Source organism: Rhinoderma darwinii, chromosome 3, assembly GCF_050947455.1.
Source record: "Rhinoderma darwinii isolate aRhiDar2 chromosome 3, aRhiDar2.hap1, whole genome shotgun sequence".
NCBI classification, from domain to species: Eukaryota; Metazoa; Chordata; class Amphibia; order Anura; family Rhinodermatidae; genus Rhinoderma; species Rhinoderma darwinii.
In genome coordinates, this window is record NC_134689.1 from 249,005,977 (window position 1) to 249,028,336 (window position 22,360).

At 41.8% G+C, this 22,360-nt stretch overlaps 1 protein-coding gene across 1 annotated transcript; it reads right to left on the bottom strand.

Moving 5' to 3' along the window:
* Nucleotides 1-4,392: 4,392 nt before the first annotated feature.
* FBXL22 (F-box and leucine rich repeat protein 22) lies at nucleotides 4,393-6,826 on the bottom strand. The gene is made up of 2 exons (XM_075855147.1): nucleotides 6,474-6,826; nucleotides 4,393-4,747 (listed from the first exon to the last, which is right to left on the bottom strand). The coding sequence occupies exons 1-2, from the start codon at nucleotides 6,824-6,826 to the stop codon at nucleotides 4,402-4,404; spliced, it is 699 nt and encodes a 232-aa protein (XP_075711262.1). The 3' UTR covers nucleotides 4,393-4,401.
* Nucleotides 6,827-22,360: the final 15,534 nt, after the last annotated feature.

Below are 22,360 nucleotides of genomic sequence, written 5' to 3' on the forward strand. Positions count from 1 at the left end.
TGGGAAAGCTCCTGGCGTCACTGTCCATATATGGTCAGTGAAGTCAGAGGCTTCCACAGAGCCGGAATACAGCCTCTACTAGCGCTGTGCCCGGGACGCTGCTTCAGAGATCCCTATCCATATATGGACAGTAATATCAGGAGCAGTGCTGTGAACGGGGCCTAGAGTGAAGAGGCTCAGGAGCTCGCACGTCAACGTCTCTCTCTCCAGGGCACACTACAGTGAACGCCACAGGGGGGCCCTATCTACAGGGGATGCTACAGGGGGACCTATCTACAGGGGACGCGCCTATCTACAGAGGGCTCTATGGGAACACTATCTACAGAGGGCTCTAGGAGGGGCACAATCTACAGAGGGCTCTATGAGGAGCACTATCTACAGGGTCTGTGTGGTGCATTAGTTTACAGTGTTTCACACAATTTTATTCATGGGCACAGTGTACGGTACTACTATAGTCAGGAGCACAGAGTGTAGCACCATTATATTCAGGGGCACAGTGTATGATACTATTATATTTAGGGGCATAGAGTGTGGCACCATGAGAATTTTATCTTCGTTTATAGGTGCGGAAACATTGAAAAAGTGAGTTTCCGAAGACATCGGAGTGGCAAACTCTGTATGATCTGCAGCGAGATGATGGTCTATAGTTATTTTTTTGTGAAACAGCAACTCCCAGCATATCCTTATCATCGTTCTGGCTATACTGGGAGCTGTCGTTTTATGCCATACAAACTTATACAGCAGGGATTAAACTGAATTTGCAAATAATCTCTGTACTTAGCTACATTTGTGCTTGTGCGGTATTTATGTACTGAGCTTGGTTCTGGAGTCATATACATCATAACAACTAAGCTCAAAATATATATACAGCGCCAACGAGAAGCTCAGCACATATATACAACTCCAGAACAAAGCTCAACATATAAATACAGCACCACAACAAAGCTCAGTACATATATACAGCACCACAACAAAGCTCAGTACATATATACAGCACCAGAACAAAGCTCAGTACATATATACAGCACCAGAACAAAGCTCAGTACATATATACCGCACCAGAACAAAGCTCAGTACATATATACATGTACTGAGCTTAGTTTTGGTGCTTTATTTATGTACTAAGCTTTGCTGTGGTGCTGTATATATGTACTGAGCTTGTTTCTGGTGCAGTATATATGTATTGGGCTTGGTCCTGGCACCGTATCCGTGCATTAGCCGGGAGATTTGTCGCGGCTTACTACGCATGCCGCACTGTCCTACACCCTGCGCATATAAGTCTATACGTAATGGGAGAGTTTAATATAGTGTGGGTAAGTAGGTATGTAGGCTTATGTAATTATATACATAGTGTGGAAATCCAGTTAAACATTCTGGACAGGGAATTTCTTTATTTAGGGTCCACTTTATTATAGAGTGTATTTGGAATATCTTAATTGTTTTATTTTATTAGAATAATTTTTGATGGCGCAATACACCGCAAAACACTGCGACCCCCTCGGCTCGTATGTCTTTGTCCGCAAAACAGAGAACCGGTTGTTAAAATTTTGAATCCCACCCCTGAGTATATCCCCATATCCTTGTAAACCCTTAGTTAAAGGGACATTTTCTTGTTGATCTAGGGATTTATTCTGATTGCCATATTTGGATTCAGGAAATAATTTTTTTCCCGAAGATGAGGAAAATTGGCATTTAGGGTGTTTACTTATCTCTAGATCAACATTGAAGGACAACAACCTGAACTGGATGGATTTATGTCTATTTTCAGCCTTACATACGATGTTCCGATTTACAATTCATGGGCAATTTACAGTGCAATACATGTGAATGGTGTTTTTAAAGCCCCAACCCCATGTACTGAAAAAAAAATGGGCACTTCAGAGCGGCTTGCAGAATTATTTTAGGTTGTTAGCACAGATTTCACCCTTTTCAATGCAAGGCATAAAATTCACAGCAAATTACCTATGTAACACATGCAGGTTTAGCTCTAGAGGAAAAACACCACATCTAAACCCAGTCTAAGGCCCCACGCACACGATCGTAAAAACTCCCGTAATTACGGGCCCATGGACTTCTAATGGCCACGGGTACCTCCCCGTATGCTTACGGGAAGGTGCCCGTGCCGTTGAAAAAGATAGAACATGTCCTATTTCAGGCCGTAATTACGGCACGGGCAGGCCCATAGAAGGCTATGGGGCTCCCGTAATTACGGGTGACTACATGTGTGCACCCGTAATTACGGGAGCGTTGCTAGGTGACGTCTGTAAATAGTCACTGTCCAGGGTGCTGAAAGAGTTAAACAATCGGTAGTAACTGTTTCAGCACCCTGGACAGTGGCTACCGATCACAATATAGATAAAGCTGTAAAAAAAAAAAAAAAAGACGTTCATACTTACCCAGAACTCCCTGCTTCTTCCTCCAGTCCGGCCTCCTGGGATGACGTTACAGCCCATGTGACCGCTGCAGCCAATCACAGGCCAAACACTGGCTGCAGCGGTCACATGGACTGCCACGTCATCCAGGGAGGTCGGACTGGATGTCAAGAGAGGGACGCGTCTCCAAGACAACGGCCGGGTAAGTATTAATTTCTTTTACTTTTATTACGGAAAAGGCTGTCCCTTCTCTCTATCCTGCACTGATAGAGAGAAGGGCTGCCGATTAGTGCAGTGCAATTTTGCAGCCAAAAACGTGCCCGTAAATACGGGTGGAATACGGGTGACACCGGGTCCGTAAATACTGGTGCAATACGGGTCGAATACGTGTGACCAAGGACCTGTATTTACGCCAGTATTTACGGGTGGACAAAAATACGGTCGTGTGCATGAGGCCTAAGTGAAATGGCATTGGGTCGCCAACGAGTCTTCTTTTGTTTTTTTCTTGCATACAGAATGTAATTTTTTGTAAAATTGTGTGTTGCTTCTTGTACTGAACATATACTGTATTATGAAATTAATCACCACGGAATTTCAGACCAATTTAGAATACAGCGTAAGGCCTCTTTCACACAGCAGTAATTTGGTCAGTATTTTGCTTTAGTACTTGGAGGTCAAAACCTGGAGTGGAAACTACACAGAGAAAAAGTATAATAGAAATATTTGCACCTCTTCTATGTTATGCACCCACTCTTGGTTTCGGCTTACAAATACTGAAGAAAAATACTGACCACAATACTGCGAAGAAAGAACTTACTGAAAGAAACCTATAGCTTAGGCCCCATGCACACGACCGTGAAAAATCTCCGTAATTGCGTACCACAATACGGTCTGCAATTACGGACCCGGTCGGTTCTATTGGCCACGGACACCTTTCGCTAAGGAAGGGTGTCCATGCCAGAGAACCGTGCCGGGAATTATGGTGCACGTCCTACTTTTCGTTTTTTACGAGCCGATCTCCCATACTTTGTGTTACGCGGCATTACGGGCTCGTGATTACGGGCACGGCCGTGTGCCTGGGACTTTAGTTTGCACCCTGCAGTTGTACCATGGTGTAGCAGTCCAAATGTATGTCAACAGAACCCATTGATTTCAATGTGATCTTAATGAATGTAAAAATATTCAGTCATTAATTTTCACTTATTAAAACTGAATAAATTTTTTCACATGCTAAAAATCTCATAATATCCTACTTTCTTGGCAATTTAATTATTTACTTTGGGGAAGATTAGTCATTTAGCAATTGCAATAACTTAGCATGAGTCCTCATATGGTATTAATGCATAATGCTAATATTAATAATCTTGTGAGATCGCACACACTGATGTTCTGATATCTTCAGCCATCCCTGCAATGGACTTCAGGGGAGAGTTTGGCAGTATCCCTTATGTGCTAACACAGTAAATGGCAACGTAGGCATATGTGCTAACATCTCAATTTAACTATAATAATAAAAGGGAATGTATCATCAGAAAATGACATTCAAATAAGGCTATTATTTATCAATTTATTTTAAAAAAAAATTATTTTCTTTTCTGGAACGATCTATATGTCAAAAGAAATACCTTGAAAATTCCACTTTTAATTGTTGTCACGAGAACAGTCACAATAGGCTGATGCGTCCTGATCTCTGCGGTTTAGCTTTGCTGTTTAGATTAGGACAAATGAGCAGAATCATCTCATTATAATTAGCGGGCTGGGCGAGTTAATGACAGTTCTATTGTATTACTGGAAGCCTAGATAAGACGGGATTGTAACATTATACACGAAGATGGCTTTGTAATCATCTCTCCCGTTCATTGCAGCGGCCATAAAACACACACACCTTCTGCACCTCCAATATGGCTGTCCTCAGGTAAGCCACATTAGGAACATGTGAAACCATCCATAGGTGAAAAGACCTGTAGCAAAAATGGCTTTTCTTTATGAACAAAAAGCATGTCTCCACACTGTTGGCACCAGATGTATCTTATCTCAGTATAACTTTTCTTGATGTTCTCTGAAGAGAAATTATATCATCAGGCATTCTGTCAGCGATCATATCTGCACTCCTGTCTGCCTGCAGAACGATCCCTGGACACCCCTGATGCACCTGGGAGAGGCCCTTCTGTGTTATATTTCGGCAGAAGTTTACATGAAGGGTGTGAATTCTTTTAGAAAGAAGTGGTACCATTGCCAAGATCCTGTCTGTCACTCCAGAGCAATTTTCCAGCTTTAGACTTTGAAGGTGAGTACATTGTTTTAAGACCTGGATGAGGTTTTCATCACTCATGTGAGCACAACCAGAAAGGGTCAATGTCCGCAAGTTTGGGCATCTAAGAAAGATCATAAGGAAAAAAAAATCATTTTGGAATCTTCAAGTAAAAGTGGACAGTATTTATTTGTGTTTTACCCTTTTTATATATTCTTAATTTCTGTTAATAATTAAAAGATCTTAATAATGACGTTTAAAAAAGATCTTAAAATCTGACAACACGTGTAGATAGAAGAGGGGAGAACTCGCATAACGATCATTAAAAAGACCAATTGCTGACACATTTCAGTCATCAAAAAAATCTTTTGCATTGTGGGAAATATATTTTCAGGTGTACCCCTATCCCATTGTGCAATCTTATATAAAAATAAATAAATACTTTTGAATGCTTGTCGAATCGTCGCCAGATCTTTTTGTCTATGGGCAACTTCACATACCCTGGAAAAATTAAGATGAATAGGTGGGGAAAAACGAAAAGCTTAATTTTTATATTTAAAAAGTGATAAACCTCACAGTACAGGCTCATTCACACAGCAATGCCTTACGCATGGACCTGTATAGCAGGGCACACGATCTAGAACCTTAGGTATTCTGTGTGCCACTTCCATGAGGCATAAAATTCTCCCCTAGAAGCAGTAATACGGAATGTGACGAAGAATACCACAATTTTTTCTCCTTCATGGATTCCCACTGAATGACTGATTTTACACTCAGGCACACAGAGATTATTTTGTCAGAGGTCCAGTATGGGACTATTCTATGGGCGCAGTGTTCAGGATCCATGACATATGGACTTATGCATGGGGCCTTAAAAGGGGTTGTCTGATAGTTTAAGGAATGACACACCTCCCCTGTTAAATCCCCTGCTGCTTCAGTGCAAATGCTCTGGACATCCTCACCGGCCTTTGGTTATTCTCCAGCAGCGGTGACGTGCTGTACATCCACATGACCGCTGCAGCCAATTACTGGCCTCAGCATTGATGCTAACATGTATGGCATGTAACTGCTGAGGCCAGTGATTGGCTGAAGTGGTCACGTAGATGTACAGCAAGTCATCGCTGCTGGAAAATAAACAAATACAGGTGGGGAACATCCTGCAGCCTATTTCATTTTTTTAAACTATTGGACAACTTTTTTAAGCCTCATTCACGCTTGGGTATTTGGGACCTATATTCTCTACCAAATGAATAGGTCTGAACTACCGAGACAATATTATTCTTTGCAGCTGTTGCATATTATATGCTTTTAGTAGTTTTCAATATACCACATGATGGCTGTATTCTGCCAATAAAAGTAAATGGCATCATATGACATCCATATTAAGGATCAATATTTGTATCGGCAATATGTGATGAAATACTGATGACAACACAAATATTGATGAGAATCATTGAAACAGCAGCTTAAAGAGTATATAATAATAATAATGACCGAAATATGGAGCTAAACGAATACAAAATTAATCCTATTTAGCAACATATTTCGATACACAAGTGTGAATGAGGCCTATGAAGCTTGAGATCTGGCTCCACGCGAGTATTTTATTCATATAAATATTAAAATCACGTGTTCCAAGTCTCTTTGGGCCCTTGCTCAAAGCTATGAGTACTCCTGTTTTGATTCGAGTGGTGCCAGACCTCAAACTTCATACGCACAAGTGTTGCAGCCTGGGATTAGCTGAACATTACTTGTCAGGATGGGCATGTGTGATAAGCTTATTCTACTTTATATGTGAATGAGGCCTCAGAAATCCTACTACAACCCCACATCTTATTGCATTATATTACCTTTGACAAACCTCTTGAAGGAAGTCACGGACAGTGTTCAGATGGGGGCTGCACATGGATTTTTGGAGAGTAGTTTTCACCCAGTCTTCAATGTTGCAGATTTTTACCCTGCTTGAATACCAGCAAATTGACAGCGATTTCAAAGCGGGTCCCAAAATATAGTTCTTTTTTGTGAGTTCTGAAGGAGAGCTGAAATTCAGTAAGGTCCACAGGGATGGTTCTTGGAAAACTCCCTGGAGCTTGTGGCAGGTTTGTGACAGGTATTTCCTGCTGTCTTTATCCAGGAATGAGAATAAATGCAGAAGACACTCATGGTTTAAACCTGTGATATTCATAGTGATAACTCCCGGCATCTTCAGAGGAACAACTTCTTCAATCCAGAAGTCTTCGTCCTGAGACCGGTTTATTTATGAAGGAAGGCTAAGAAGAGGTCACCGAAGAAAGGTTACATTTTATTATAGATCCTTGCAGTGTAATCTATATACACATGTCAATTATAGATTAATGTAAGCATATCAACTATTTGATAGTAAAGTCTGAGAGGGAGAGCCTGGGTACCATACAGAAAATCTTAGCAAGAATCTAGTTAAACAAGCCGTAAACATTTCAGGAAAGTGCAAAAAACATTTTGACTCAAATTTTCACATTGTGTGTCAAAAGTGACCATATAAAAAGTGCCATTTAAAAAAAAAAACAAAAAAAAAAACAAAAAAAAAATACAAAAAAACACAACACAGAAATGTCCAGAAGATGCTCTGTCTTCTCTAAATATTAACACACACGCACAAAGTGGGGGCATGTAGGAGATTTGTAGTGGTTTCATCATGCTATTTAGGCCTAATGCACATACGGTAACTGAATTCAGGATCAGCGCCCAAGCCTTCTATGGACCCATACAGTATCGGTGTGCCTACAATTTCACATAAAAACACATTCTATCAAGGAGCTAAAAATGACAGCATGCTTCTTCACTTGATGTATTACAGAGATATGCTCCCCTAAAAGCATTGTTTCTAGGGAATACAGAGTGCAATGTGTCCTTACATATTAATTCACTCTGTGCCCATGGAATTATCATGTGCATTAGGCTTTAAGACCACCTGCTGTGTCTCCCGGTAGCACTTTCACAGTCCAGGCAAAACCGCAGAAAGCCTCGTAAATGGAGCCACACTTTAAGGTTAGAGCTACACAGAGACTTTGGTCGAATCACAGGTCGCACACCAAAGATCCCGATGTACATCGATGTGGCCGTGTTGCAAACCACAGGTTGCCGCGACACTACAGTCGCAAGAAATCCTTCAAATTTGGATTTCTTAAGACTGTTGTGTAGCGGTCGCGGCAACCCACGGCCACATTCACTTTCGTTACTGTGATGCACGCAGCGATCTTTGGCCATACGACCTGTGTTGTGGCCAAAGTCACGGTGTAGCCCTAGCCTAAGCTGTTCTGGCTATGCAACATACAATCACTTGATTGCTAATTGTTCTAAATTGAGGAGTTTCTGCCTACTTTTTTAATAATGGCAATTTTATCCAATTTTATCATAAATTAGCAAAATTGTAGCATACATTGGACAAAAAAATTCAGGATATAAATAGAAAAATCCATAAGTTATGGCACAGTAACAGGATAAGCATTTGATTTTGTTAAAGGTAAAAAAAAATAAACCCAAAAAATAAAATACATGATAAATGCTTCTTCGTATTTACATCCCCCAATTGCTATATACATTTTTATGTTTAACCACACTAATAAAAATCACATGTATAACTTAGGCCACATGTTATACATATATATGTATCCACTGACAACGCAGTGATTGATGTATCCGATCCCTGAGGTATCAACTTATAGGAGTGGACTTTGAATACATAGGCTATAAATGCAAGTATAAACTGAAAATCAGAGAACTTGCTCTACACTATGTTGTTAAATCATAGTTAAATGGTTCCCTATAGAAGAACAGTAAAAAAAAAAAAAAAAACTAAAACCTATTGCTTATAAATACCTTTTGTATGCTCCTAGGTATTCCCAGTCTCGAGGGAACAAATTGGGTCCAGCTACTGCAATCTCCTGACAGATTAGTTGCTGCAAGAAATAAATATTCCACGGGGAACTTTTCATATGATCCTAGCATGGAAAACTGTCTGTGTAAAGACAAAAGCAATCCTAGATCTTCCCGTTGTGTATTCAGACCTGCTAAGGACATATATGGCAATGAGCAAGGGCCGCAGCTGTCACTAGGTTATATATAGATACTGGCCCTTTAAATCAGCCTTATAAATGGAATTGTTGCTCTTCTAAGAAGAGTATTTTTATTGACCTGACAACCCAATTTTCTATGTTTATGCCATAATGTTTATGAGAAAATTCTAGTGACAATATGAATTAAAGTGCACACAGAAAACGTTTGCTAGTTACAGCATATTCTACTTGACAGATCCAGTGATCTGAAGCAGAAAGTTTTGTCCGGTTTATGGTAGGATGCAACAGAAAATGTAAATTATTAGAAGGATCTACTTCCAGTTCTAGGTTATTCATGTTCTACATTTAACTGTAGTAAGAAGGAGCAAAGAGAATAGATTTCAAAGTTGCATAGAGAGAAAAAAATAAATCTAAATATTCTACACACAATTTGTAAAGTGTAGTAAGAAAGTGCTATGTACAAAACATAGTATATGAAGCTGATACATTTTATTATAGCAAATCATCAGAACAGGAGAAAGTTTTGTGCCTTTAACCCCTTCCCACCCAATCACGTACAGTTACGTGATAGGCGCTAATGTGTTAGCGCCTTCTCACGTAACTGTATGTGATAGTGATGGAGCGGGCTCAGAGGCTGAGCCAGCACCATCACCAGGGGCTGTCAGCTGTATACTACAGCTGACATCCCGCTGTAACGGTCAGGACCGGAGCTAGGCTTCGATCCTGCTGATTAACCCCTTAGAGGCAGCAATCAAGTGATCACTGCATCTAGGTGATTTCTAGCCTGTCTGCATCCCTGTGCCGCGGTCGCCTCACAATGGCCTCCTGGACTGCCAAGCACAGAAGCTTTTTAGGCCCCGCCCGGAGGTGGTGCCTAAAAGGCTTACTATCAGGGCCAAGAAGATGGCATCATCCGCGGGTATGAGCTGTTCGTTGCAGCAATTAACCCCTTAGATGCAGCGATCAAAAGCAATGGCTGCATCTAGGTGGTTAGATCGCACTCGATGGTTGCTATGGCAATGATCGGCACCCGCAGAGGTGCTGATGGTTTGATATGGCAACCGGAGGCCTAACAATGGCCTCCTGGTCTGCCTAGTACAGAAGCCTATTATGCACCGCCCGCAGGTGAAGCCTAATAGGCTTGCTGTCAGTGAATTACTGACAAGCTCTAATACATTGCACTATGTAGGTATTGCAGTGTGTTAGAATAGCGATCAGGGCTTCATGCCTTCAAGTCCCCTAGTGGAACAAAAAAAAAAAAATGTTAAGAAAGTTAATAAAACTGTGAAAAAAAGTTAAAGTTTCAAGTTAAAAAAACAAATACGGAAAACATAAAAAAAAAATAAGTACACATATTTGGTATCGACGCGTCCGTAACGACCCAAACTATAAAGATTTCACATTATTTTTCCCGCACGGTGAAAACCAAAAAGTGATCAAAATGTTGTATGTACCCCAAAAATTCTACCAATAAAAACTACAGCCTGTCCCGCAAAAAATAAGCCCTCCAACAGCTTTTTGACAGAAAAAGAAAAAACGTTTGGCTTTCACAATATGGTGATACAAAAAATAAATGATAAAAAAAAAAAAGTGATTTTATTGTGCAAACGCTGTAAAAAAAAATAAAAATATCTGCAGAATAAAGTAAATATGTCATTTATGGAGCACGGTGAACTCCATAAAAAATAAATCATTTTGAACGCCAAAATCGCTGTTTTCATTTTTTGGGGTGAACGCCGTAAAAAAAAACAAAAAAAAAAACATTGTCAGAATTGCTGTTTTTTGGTCCCCTCGCTTGCCAAGAATTTTTATAAAAAAATAAATAAAAAAATCACATGTACCCCAAAATGGTACCAACGAAAACTACAGATTGTCCCGCAACAAATAAGCCCTCACACAGCTCCGGTGGAGGAAAAAAAAAAAAGTTCTGGCTATTAGAATTTGGTGATGCAAAATATGCAGGGTGTTCCAAAATAAGATTGGGCACCATTTATCAGTGTGACACTGACCAGACATCTGCAGATTATTATTTATTTATTGCCTTATTATACCCTCTTATTATGCCCTGATGTACTCTGCACAGCTCACATATGCCCCCACATTATAAACTGAAATACCAGCAAAACCCCAAACAGTACAACTACCAAGCAAAATCTGAGCTCCAAAAGCCAAACCGTACTCCCTCCCTTCCAAACCCTACAGTGTGCCCAAACAGCAGTTTACGTCCACATATATGGCATCCCCATAACTAGGAGAACCCGCTGAACAGTTTGAGATATTTGTCTGCAGTGGCACAAACTGGGTATCCCATATTTAGCACGAATATGGCACATCAGTGGAAAATTGCAATTTTCACTTTGCACCATCTGCTGAGCGTTCATTTCTAATAAATAATAATAATTTTTAAAAAAAACCTGTGGGGTCAAAATGCTCACTACACCACTTAAAAAATGCCTTGAGGGTGCAGTTTCCAAAATACAGGTCACTACTTAGGGGTTTATTTTACTATTTGAACTCCGAGCCCTGCAATTGTGGGCCAATGCTGCAAAAATCACCAAAACATGCCTCAAAAGCGCATTGTACTCTTTCACTCCTGAGCCCTGTCATATGTCCATGCAAATGATAAATGCCTTGAGGGGTGTAGTTTCCAAAATGGGGTCACTTCTCAGGGGTTTCTACTATACTCTGGTACCTCAGGGGCTCTGCAAACACACAATGGCGCCTGTATACTAATCCAGCAAAATCTGTGCTCTAAAAGCCAAGTGGCGCTCCTTCCATTTTGAGCTTTGCCATGTGCCCAAACAGCAGTTTAGGGCCACATATGGGGTATTACCATACTCAGGGGAAATTGAGTAATACATTGTGTTTTTTTTCTCCTATCACCCCTCGTGAAAATAAAAAATTGGGAGCGAAAACATATTTTTTGAAAAAAATTATTTTTAATTTCTACTGCCTAATTCTAATAAAATCTATGAATCACATGTGGGGTCAAAATGCTTACTGCACCCCTAGATTAATGCCCTGAGAGGTATAGTTTCCCAAATGGAGTCACTTCTCAGGGGTTTCTAATGTACTGGTACCATAGGAGCTCTGCAAATGCGACATGGCACCTAAAAACCAATCAAGCAAAGTCTACATGCCAAGTAGCACTCCTGCCATTCTAAGCCTTGCCGTGTGTCCAAACAGAAGTTTATGACCACAAATGGGTTATTGCCGTTCCCAGAAGAAATTGCTTTACAAATGTTGGGGTGCTTTTTCTCCTTTATTCCTTGCAAAATTTGAAAATTCTAGTTTTTGTTTTTTAGAAAAAAAAGTAGATTTTCATCTTCACAGACTAATCCAATAAATTTAGCAAAAAACCTGTGGGGTCAAAATGCTAACTATACCCCTAGAAACATTCCTTGAGGTGTGTCGTTTCCAAAATGGGGTAACTTTTATGGGGTTTCCACTGTTTTGGTCCCTCCAGTGCGTTGCAAACACGACATGGCATCAAAAACCATTCCAGCAAAATCTACGCTATAAAATCCAAATGGCGCTCCTTCCCTTCTGAGCCCTGCCGTGGGTCTAAACAGCAGTTTATAACTACATATGGAGTATTGCTGTACTCAGGAGAAATTGCTTTACAAATATTGGGTTGCTTTTTCTCCTTTAGTCCTTGTAAAATTTGAAAATTCTAGTTTTTTTTCAGAAAAAAACCCATACATTTTCATTTATACAGACTAATTCAAATAAATTTTGCAAAAAAACTGTAGGGTCAAAATGCTAACTGTAGCCCTAGCTACATTCCTTGAGAGATGTAGTTTCCAAAATGGGGTCTTTTTTCGGGGGTTTCCACTGTTTTGGCACCACAAGACCTCTTCAAACCTGACATGTTGCCTAAAATATGTTCTAAGAAAAAGGAGGCCCCAAACTCCACTAGGTTCTTCTTTGCTTCTGAGGCCTGTGCTTCAGTCCATTACCACACTAGAGCCACATGTGGGATATTTCTAAAAACTGCAGAATCTGGGCAATAAATATTGAGTTGCGTTTCCCTGGTAAAACTTTGTGTTACAGAACAAAATGTATTACAAATTAATTTTGGCAAAAAAAAATTAATTTGTCAATTTCACCTCTACTTTGCTTTAATTCCTGTGAAACGCTTGAAGGGTTAAAACACTTTCTGAATGCGGTTTTGAATACTTTGAGGGTTGCAGTTTTTAAAATGGGGTGCTTTATAAGGGTTTCAAAATATGGGCCCTTCAAAGCCACTTCAGAACTGAAGTGGTCCCTGAAAAAATAGCCTTTTGAAATTTTCTTGAAAATTTGAGAAATTGCTGCTAAAGTTCTAAGCCTTGTAACGTCCTAGAAATATAAAAGGATGTTCAAAAAACGATGCAAAGAAAGTAGACATGTGGGAAATGTTAATTAGTAACTATTTTGGGTGGTATTACTATCTGTTTTACAAGCGATACTTTTAAATTTAGAAAAATCATAATGTTTGCAAATTTTCTCTAAATTTAGGTGTTTTTCACAAATAAGCAATGAATTTAATCAACCACATTTTTCCACTAACAAAGTCCAATATGTCACTAGAAAACATTCTCAGAATCGCTTGGATAGGTAAAAGAATTCCAAAATTATTACCACATAAAATGACCCGTCAGATTTGAAAAAAATGGGGCTGGTCCTGAAGGGCAAAATGAGCTTGGTCCTGAAGGGGTTAACAATCCTGTGTGTATTTAACCGGTTCAGGATAGGACACCGTTTTGTCATTTTTGGCACGAGTTAGTAAAATTGCTATAAAACTTATTTATTTGTTGGGCTAGCGACGTGATTTTTGCAACGTTTCTTTTCTCTTCATTTAAATACACATAATTTTTTACTTTTTCAAAAGTTTTAGGCCTATAGTTTAAAAATGAATAAATGCTTTTTCTTTTTTTTTTACATTTTAGCAATTTTTTTCTGGTTATAATATAGTATTACTCCTAAATAGACTTTTTATTTGTGATAGTCATTGTCTACCGTAAATGTTCATATATTACAGGTCTATTTTAGGGCAGTTGGGTCAGGGCTAAGCGTTACAATGATCGGCACGGAAGGCGTTTTTTTGGGGGGGTATTTTATGCATATTTATTTATTTTTATTTACATCTAAAATATGTGATCTTTACTAACTGTGTACTAACATCAAACATAACAAGACAGAAAAACCAAAATAAAAATAAAAAGAGAAATGAGGGGAAAGAAGAAGAACAAGACGACGAAAAGGATCAAGAGGGTTATATCTTCCCCCTTTCCATACATCTATACTAATAGATAGATATCTTGGCATGGGACCGCGTTCGAAAAATCCGTTCAATCATTTCCCAGCAGAATGTCTCTGTAAGAGTCTTGAGTGTTGGAATTCCAACCAATTAATCCACGTTTTGTAAAATCGTGAATACCCACTTTTTATCGAGGAAATCAGATTTTCCATTATCGTGAGGTCATTGACCCTTAAAACTCGCTGTAATAAAGACGGGACTATGTATGTCTTCCATAAGATTGGAACACAGTGGCGGGCCGCCATTACTAAACAACAGAGCAGAGAGCGCTTGTAGACCTTAATTGGAACATCACAATTATGGAGAAGAAACAAGGTGGGGTGGAAAGGTATCATAGATCCAGTTACCTCACACATCACTCGCCTGACCTCTTCCCAAAAAGGGGATATCCTTGGACATGACCAAAAAATATAAAGGATAGTGCCCTCTGTCTCATTACATCTCCAACAACTTGACAAAGTTTCCGGGAAAATAGAATGGAGATGAGAGGGAACTCTATACCACCGACTTAACAGTTGTAGCTTGTTCCCTGATAGCGAGAGCTAACAGATGACTCATGTGCTAACTTAAGAATACGAGTTTGTTGTATAGGTGAAAGAGGGCCTTAGGGCTATCTCTCTTATCTAACTATGTGGGGGGTGGTTGATCTGGAGGATTCTGGAGAAGGGAATAGACCATGCAAAGGGTAAATTTTTGGGGCCCCGAATCCACGCAAAGAGACCCAAAAGGAGTCTGTTTACCTTTAAATAAACTACCCAAAGGCAAATAAGGAAGGAAGTGCCGTAGCCGAAGAGTTCTCCAAGGCCCCAAGAGGTTGGGCTCCATGGCAGATGTAAAGGGAAGTGTTATATATATATATATAGTGTGTATGTATACAGTGTATATGTGTGTGTGTGTGTGTGTGTGTGTGTGTGTGTGTGTGTATATATATATATATATATACACACAGATATATATAATATATATGTGTATGTATAAAACATATAATGTATCATTTGCCAGGGCTGTAACAACAACAGCTCTGGTCATGAATGCGGTTGGAAGCAGAGCAGGACAATTAGCATTGCCCTGCTTTGTTAGGAAACCATGGAGACAAGGGATAGTTATCCCCGGTCTCCATTTCAAGTCTCCCGCGCGCACGGACTGTCTCGTGCAGGCGCTCATGAGTCGGCTGGTGATACATTATCACCATGCCGACCCATGCTAGCCAGGGGCAAGCGCCACATCCCCCGCTGCGAGCGTACCGACAGGGTTAAATAGCCCTGCGTCGGTACGCTCAGGAGCCGAAGCTAGCTGGAGCTAGCAGAAGACGATCAGCTGAGAGCTGCCTGCCTGCCTCCCACACCACCGACCCGGCTCACCTCTCTCTCCTCCAAAGACCTGGGCTCCTGCTCCTGCCTCTGCTGCTCCACCAAAGTCACGCTAAGTATCAAGTGTAGCAGCAGCTACACTTAACCCTGTCTCCTCCTGCTGTAACCCTTGCTTCCCTGAGTTAATCCTTGCTCCCCTTGAGTACTGTCCCTACTCTCCCCGAGTTAACCCTTGCTGTCCCAGAGTCCCTGAGTTAACCCTTGCTGTCCCAGAGTCCCTGAGTTAACTCTTGCTGTCCCTGAGTTAACCCTTGCTGTCCCAGAATCCCTGAGTTAACCCTTGCTGTCCCAGAGTCCCTGAGTTAACCCTTGCTGTCCCAGAGTCCCTTAGTTAACCCTTGCTGTCCCAGAGTCCCTGATTTAACCCCTTGCTCTCCCTGAGTAAGTTAACGCCTTGCTCTCCCTAAGTTAACCCTTGTTTCTCTGAGTAACTCTGTGTTCCCTAAGTTCACCCTTGACCTGCACATCCCCAGGTACACAGAAACCCATTCCCCTTGTTCCGTATTAACCCTTAGTGTATAGGGAAAGTTATATTAGGAGGGAGTGGGATAGAGATAGTGAGCGTGTGAGAATCACAAGTAACTTATGTGTATTGTGTTGTAACGTAACTGTATTCTGTGTATGTTTAGGTAAGTGGGTGGCGGTATAATTAGTGTGATACCGTGTTTATACTGTACTGTGATTAGTTACTGTAATTTATATATGAGAGTGATTACTGTATGTTAATAAATATTACCTTTATTTACTATACGGTCTTATTCCCTTGAGTAGCCGCTAAAGCAATTAGATCGACGTTCGTATAAGGAAAAGGTAGGGGAACTAGGCATAACCCTAGTGACCCTGTTTATAAAGGCGGTAGTAATAGTGGGTGCCACTAACCAGTGAATCCCGCTATTACCCCACCCCCTTTAACATTGGCGAGCCAGCCAGGAGGCTATATGTGTATATATATATGTATATATGTAACCCCCTTTAACATTGGCAAGCCAGCCCGAACTGTTGTCAATTTATTTCTGTATTTTTGTACAATAAAATTGTATTAAAACGTGAACTGAAGATAGGCGGAGAGGCGTGGACAGGTAACGTACATACACGGTGTAGTGTTGAGTTATACTGTGCGCCTAGACCTTTTTGAAGTTCAGACGAGTAACACAATTTTATTTAAGGCTTGATACAGGATACAATTGATCAGCGAACCTATTGTTTTTTGTTTTATTTTCTGAGGTATTAACGTCTTTTATTTTGCTTTGCGGCATGCTGCTCTACGGCGACGAATCGTCGGGCGAGCGAGCAACTTATACAAAAGAGTTTGCAAAAGTATCAACGTCGGTGTTCTTCCGGTGAAGTCCAGCTGATCGGGAAAAGGCGTTCCTGAAGAAAAGGACCTTTTACAAAACAGCGGGTGACAAGGAGGACAACGCAGACGGAGAGGACTTCTGGAACAGTGAGTATGGACTTCTCCACACTTAAAGAGGCTCTGTCACCAGATTTTGCAACCCCTATCTGCTATTGCAGCAGATAGGCGCTGCAATGTAGATTACAGTAACGTTTTTATTTTTAAAAACCGAGCATTTTTGGCCAAGTTATGACCATTTTTGTATTTATGCAAATGAGGCTTGCAAAAGTACAACTGGGCGTGTTTACAGTAAAAGTACAACTGGGCGTGTATTATGTGTGTACATCGGGGCGTTTTTACTTCTTTTACTAGCTGGGCGTTAGGAATGGGAGTGTATGATGCTGACGAATCAGCATCATCCACTTCTGTTCGTTAACACCCAGCTTCTGGCAGTGCAGACACACAGCGTGTTCTCGAGAGATCACGCTGTGACGTCACTCACTTCCTGCCCCAGGTCCTGCATCGTGTCGGCCACATCGGCACCAGAGGCTACAGTTGATTCTGCAGCAGCATCAGCGTTTGCAGGTAAGTAGCTACATCGACTTACCTGCAAACGCCGATGCTGCTGCAGAATCAACAGTAGCCTCTGGTGCCGATGTGTCCTCGCTCGTCCGACACGATGCAGGACCTGGGGCAGGAAGTTAGTGACGACACAGCGTGATCTCTCGAGAACACGCTATGTCTGCACTGCCAGAAGCTGGGCGTTGTGAAGAGAAGTGGATGATACTTTTCGTCAGAACGCCCAGCTAGTGAAAGAAGTAAAAACGCCCCGATGTACGCACATAATACACGCCCAGTTGGACTTTTACTTTAAACACGCTCATTTGGACTTTAGCAAGACTCATTTGCATAAATACAAAAATGGTCATAACTTGGCCAAAAATGCTCGTTTTTTAAAAATAAAAACGTTACTCTTATCTACATTGCAGCGCCGATCTGCTGCAATAGCAGATAGGGGTTGCAAAATCTGGTGACAGAGCCTCTTTAAACACCTCGCCAAAAACAGTAAATTTAATCCAGTAACACCCACGACATACAAGTCAGCAGGAATGCTGTGGTCCACTCTACTGGACGAGGCTTATACACATGATAAGTTGTGTATTAGCAAGAGGAGTGTTCTTAACAAAACCTCCAAACGTCTCCACATGCTCGCTAAATTAATCTGTGTGTATGAGGAGAAGTGTAAGCCTGATCACTCAGAAATGAAGGGTGATTCCCCAAATCTTCACTGCCAGTGTTGTGCCAACAATGTGAAGCAGGTTTGTGATTTGCAGACACAACTGGCAGAGAATGCCCAATGTAGAGATCAGCAAATTTGCATGCTGGAATCGCAGGTGATAGATTTGAGAACTCATGGTGATGATATTGATGCACAGCTGACTGGGTCTTATGCTGTGATCAATGCATTTAAGGTTAAGGCAGCATCTACGGATGCCATCATTGCCAAGTTGAATGATGAGCTTGCTACTAGGTTACAATTGGTTGCCAGTATGCAAAACATCATAAAAGATTTCTCAAAAATGTTACCGGCTTTGTCTTTTTCAAGGCCTGATTCTGCTGTAAGTTTGCCCTCTACAGGGCAAAAAGGGGGGAGTAGTAAGAGTGATGGATCAGATGTCACAAATTGTGATCCCATCCGGAATCCTGAAGGTAACATTGTTACGAAAGTGTTACGCAGATGTAAACATACGATATTTAGAAGTGCGTCCCTAGCCATGCAGAACTTTAAGAGATCATGCACTGTTGACTGCCCTAAGTCCAGCAGAGCATGTACTGTTAAATGTTTTGCATGTGCCGGATCAGGCCACATTGCGAAGTACTGCGAGTCTTTGAGTACTAAGAAATGTGGTCCTGTTAAATGCGGTCAGATGGGACATATTGCGAGGAACTGCCACGGCATAAGCAACCATGGAAAGCCCAGTGAAATGGCAATAGAAAATGGCCACGTCAGAACAAAACTTGGGTTTAGACAAAATGGCTGCATAAGAGTCTCCTTACAGCCTTATGTGCTCCGCCACGTGCTCAAGGGCCTAAATGACCAACCACAACTAGGGAGGAGTTTAGGAAGTTGGCCATAAATTGCATGTTCAGTCAGGTGTTCCGTCTGTAATGGTTGTTTATGGTCTGTTGTGTTTGTCCCCAGTTGTCCGTTTGTTTTCATTTGTGTTTTTATTTTGTGGTTCATTCACATATTTTATTGTGGTATATCCCTGGTTATCAGTAATACTATATGGGTGTTGCCTGTATTTATAATGCATAATTAGAAAACCACTCCAGGAAGACAACTGGAGAATCAAACCTTGGATAGTGGTGTATTTGCGCCCAATGTTTTAATTGATCTCTATTAGGATAACGTTGAAGTTGTTATTATACTGTGAACTCAGGTTGGGCGGTGCGAACAGGTAACATAAGTTCACGGTGTAGTGTTTTATGTTATTCTGTGCACCTAGACCTGGGGGGGTTCAGACAGGTAACACAACTTCATCTGAGGCCTAAAGCGAGTGCAATTAAATACAGTGAATAACAGTATGGCTGATTCTTTTGTGTTTAACTGGAGTTAGGAAACTTTGGACAGGGGGAGGTAACCCTGACATTACACCCATATCTTGATTTTAAGATAATGGGTTTGGTAAGACAGGGATATAGCTCCACAAACCTGAGAATTGTGAGGAACCACAAAAACAGTGCTTCATCCACAGCTCCCCTCGGATATCCTGACCTACACCAGTGTTGGGATACCGAGGGGTCCTGTGATATGAAGACTAATCCAATGCCCTCCTCAAGACATGGGTCAAGGATATTGGTGCTGGTATCTAATGCAGAATGCCACGCGACTAACTGCTCTGAAAGAGGCATACTCCTCACGGAGCATACTGTACCCTTAATCCCGTATTAGGCGTTTATGTGGCAGATCAGAAGGGAAGAACTCCGGTGACACCTGAAAAAAGGCTCAACATCCGTCCAGACACCCCTGTGAGACTCCAAACGATTCCTCTTGGGTTTGGCATCGAACTAAGAAATCTCCTGCTAGACTTCAATGAGGAAGAGGATGTCGTTGAGAAACTGAAAGATTCCCAACACCAAGCCACTATTCCGTTGGATGGACGCGGAAGTGTTGTGGTGGGAGAGCTTGTTCGGATATAGTCCCAAGGCCACTTCCTTCTTCAACTTGCTCATCCACCCAGTGATAATCCTTCTCACTCTTGTGGCGATTATGTACGTTTGACTGTTCTGCATGTACCGACGAATGAAAGGACTGGTTGACCAAATACAACGAGGTCAAGCAGAAAGCCACGAATACATTCGTAGACGGGGTCTAAGGACATAGTGATACAGTCCTGCGACCCAGAATTGTTTATTATTGTATGTGTATATATATTTGTAAAGTGTAAATCTTAATCAATGGGTCGTACAAAATTTTCAAGGTGTACATATAGACATTCTAGGTGTTGATATGTGTCCGCAACATAGGCATACTCAGTGAGGACGTGCCCGTGCCACAGCGAGTGAGTATGTACATGGAGGCGTGCATATATTTACAGCCTGTAGTCACCCCATTTGCATGTGACCTTGCACGTGTTTATGGAGTAGTGTGAGATGATGTTTGAGCATGAATCTCTATATGTACATATACCTATGGTTGGTGGGGGAATATTTTTGTATGTTTGGTTATTTTTCACTTTGTTTGTATGATTGGGTAGTGTATAGGAACCCTTAGGGACAGGTAAGGTATTCACACACCCTGGTAGGTATTTGCCATCTCAACCTGAGAACTGGTATGGTCAATATGATGATGGATTGAATGTCAGAGGGGAAATGGAAGGCGATGCTCCACCCCACAGTAGATTCCTGGGTACCAAGACCTCACCTCCTCCTCGGGGATGATAACCTGCCATGATAAAGACCTGGATATCGGCCCACAAAGATTGTTTCGTCTTCAATCAAGATGCTGGGAAAAGTTGGAAAAGTAATGGATCACGTACAAAAGGTTGTTGAAAGGCGGGCTAAGCCATTCCAAGGCTGACCATATGAGGGCACAAGTAGCCTTACACGGGTCGGCATGCTAAAATTGGATCGGCCACTGGAAAGACCTGCTAACGCCACTCAAGAGGAAGAAACTCCAAGCAAGAAAGAACAAGAAATCTGCGGTTCATGGACTTTGAGGTTTTCATATGAGCTTTGAGGCTTCGTTCTATGGACTGAGTTTATTTCAACCCCGTTCTATGGACTATGAAGGTTTCATTTCAACTTCGTCTGATGAGCTTCGAGGCTTCGTTCTATGGACTGTGAGTTTTATCTCAACTTCGTTCTATGGACTAGGAGATTTAATTTCATCTTCATTCTGTGAACTTTGAGGTTTCGTTTCTTTGGACACTAGACTCCAGAGTCAGAGGACTGGCGGGAAGGTGTCCTTGAGGAGATAGCTCATGTCGAGTATCTAGGTCCAATAGTATACTTCCTTCCATCTCAGACCATTACCAGTAACCGGGGAGGTTGAGGGGGTAAATAGAACCCCACAAACACTTCCCCAAATTGCATTGTCGAGTCCCCGACAACAGGGGGATTGTAAAGGGAGGTGTCCATATATATATATATATATATATATAGTGTGTATGTATACAGTGTGTATAGATATATACACACACACACACACACACACACACACATATATATAATATATATGTGTATGTATAAAACATATAATGTATCATGAGCCAGGGCTGTAACAACAGCAGCCCTGGTCATGAATGCGGTTGGAAGCAGAGCAGGACAATTAGCATTGCCCTGCTTTGTTAGGAAACCATGGAGACAAGGGATAGTTATCCCCTGTCTCCATTTCAAGTCTCCCGCGCGCACGGACTGTCTCGTGCGGGCGCTCATGAGTCGGCTGGTGATACATTATCACCATGCCGACCCATGCTAGTCAGGGGCAAGCGCCACATCCCCCGCTGCGAGCGTACCGACAGGGTTAAATAGCCCTGCTTCGGTACGCTCAGGAGCTGAAGCTAGCTGGAGCTAGCAGAGGACGATCAGCTGAGAGCTGCCTGCCTGCCTCCCACACCACCGACCCGGCTCACCTCTCTCTCCTCCAAAGACCTGGGCTCCTGCTCCTGCCTCTGCTGCTCCACCAAAGTCACCTAAGTATCAAGTGTAGCAGCTACACTTAACCCTGTCTCTCCCTGTCTCCTCCTGCTGTAACCCTTGCTTCCCTGAGTTAATCCTTGCTCCCCCTGAGTACTGTCCCTACTCTCCCTGAGTCCCAGAGTTAACCCTTGCTGTCCCAGAGTTAACCCTTGCTGTCCCAGAGTCCCTGAGTTAACCCTTGCTGTCCCAGAGTTAACCCTTGCTGTCCCAGAGTTAACCCTTGCTGTCCCAGAGTTAACCCTTGCTGTCCCAGAGTCCCTGAGTTAACCCCTTGCTGTCCCAGAGTCCCTGAGTTAACCCCTTGCTCTCCCTGAGTAAGTTAACCCCATGCTCTCCCTAAGTTAACGCTTGCTTCTCTGAGTAACCCTGTGTTCCCTAAGTTCACCCTTGCTGCCCTAAGTACCCTGCAGTGACCCTTGACCTGCACATCCCCAGGTACACAGAAACCCATTCCCCTTGTTCTGTATTA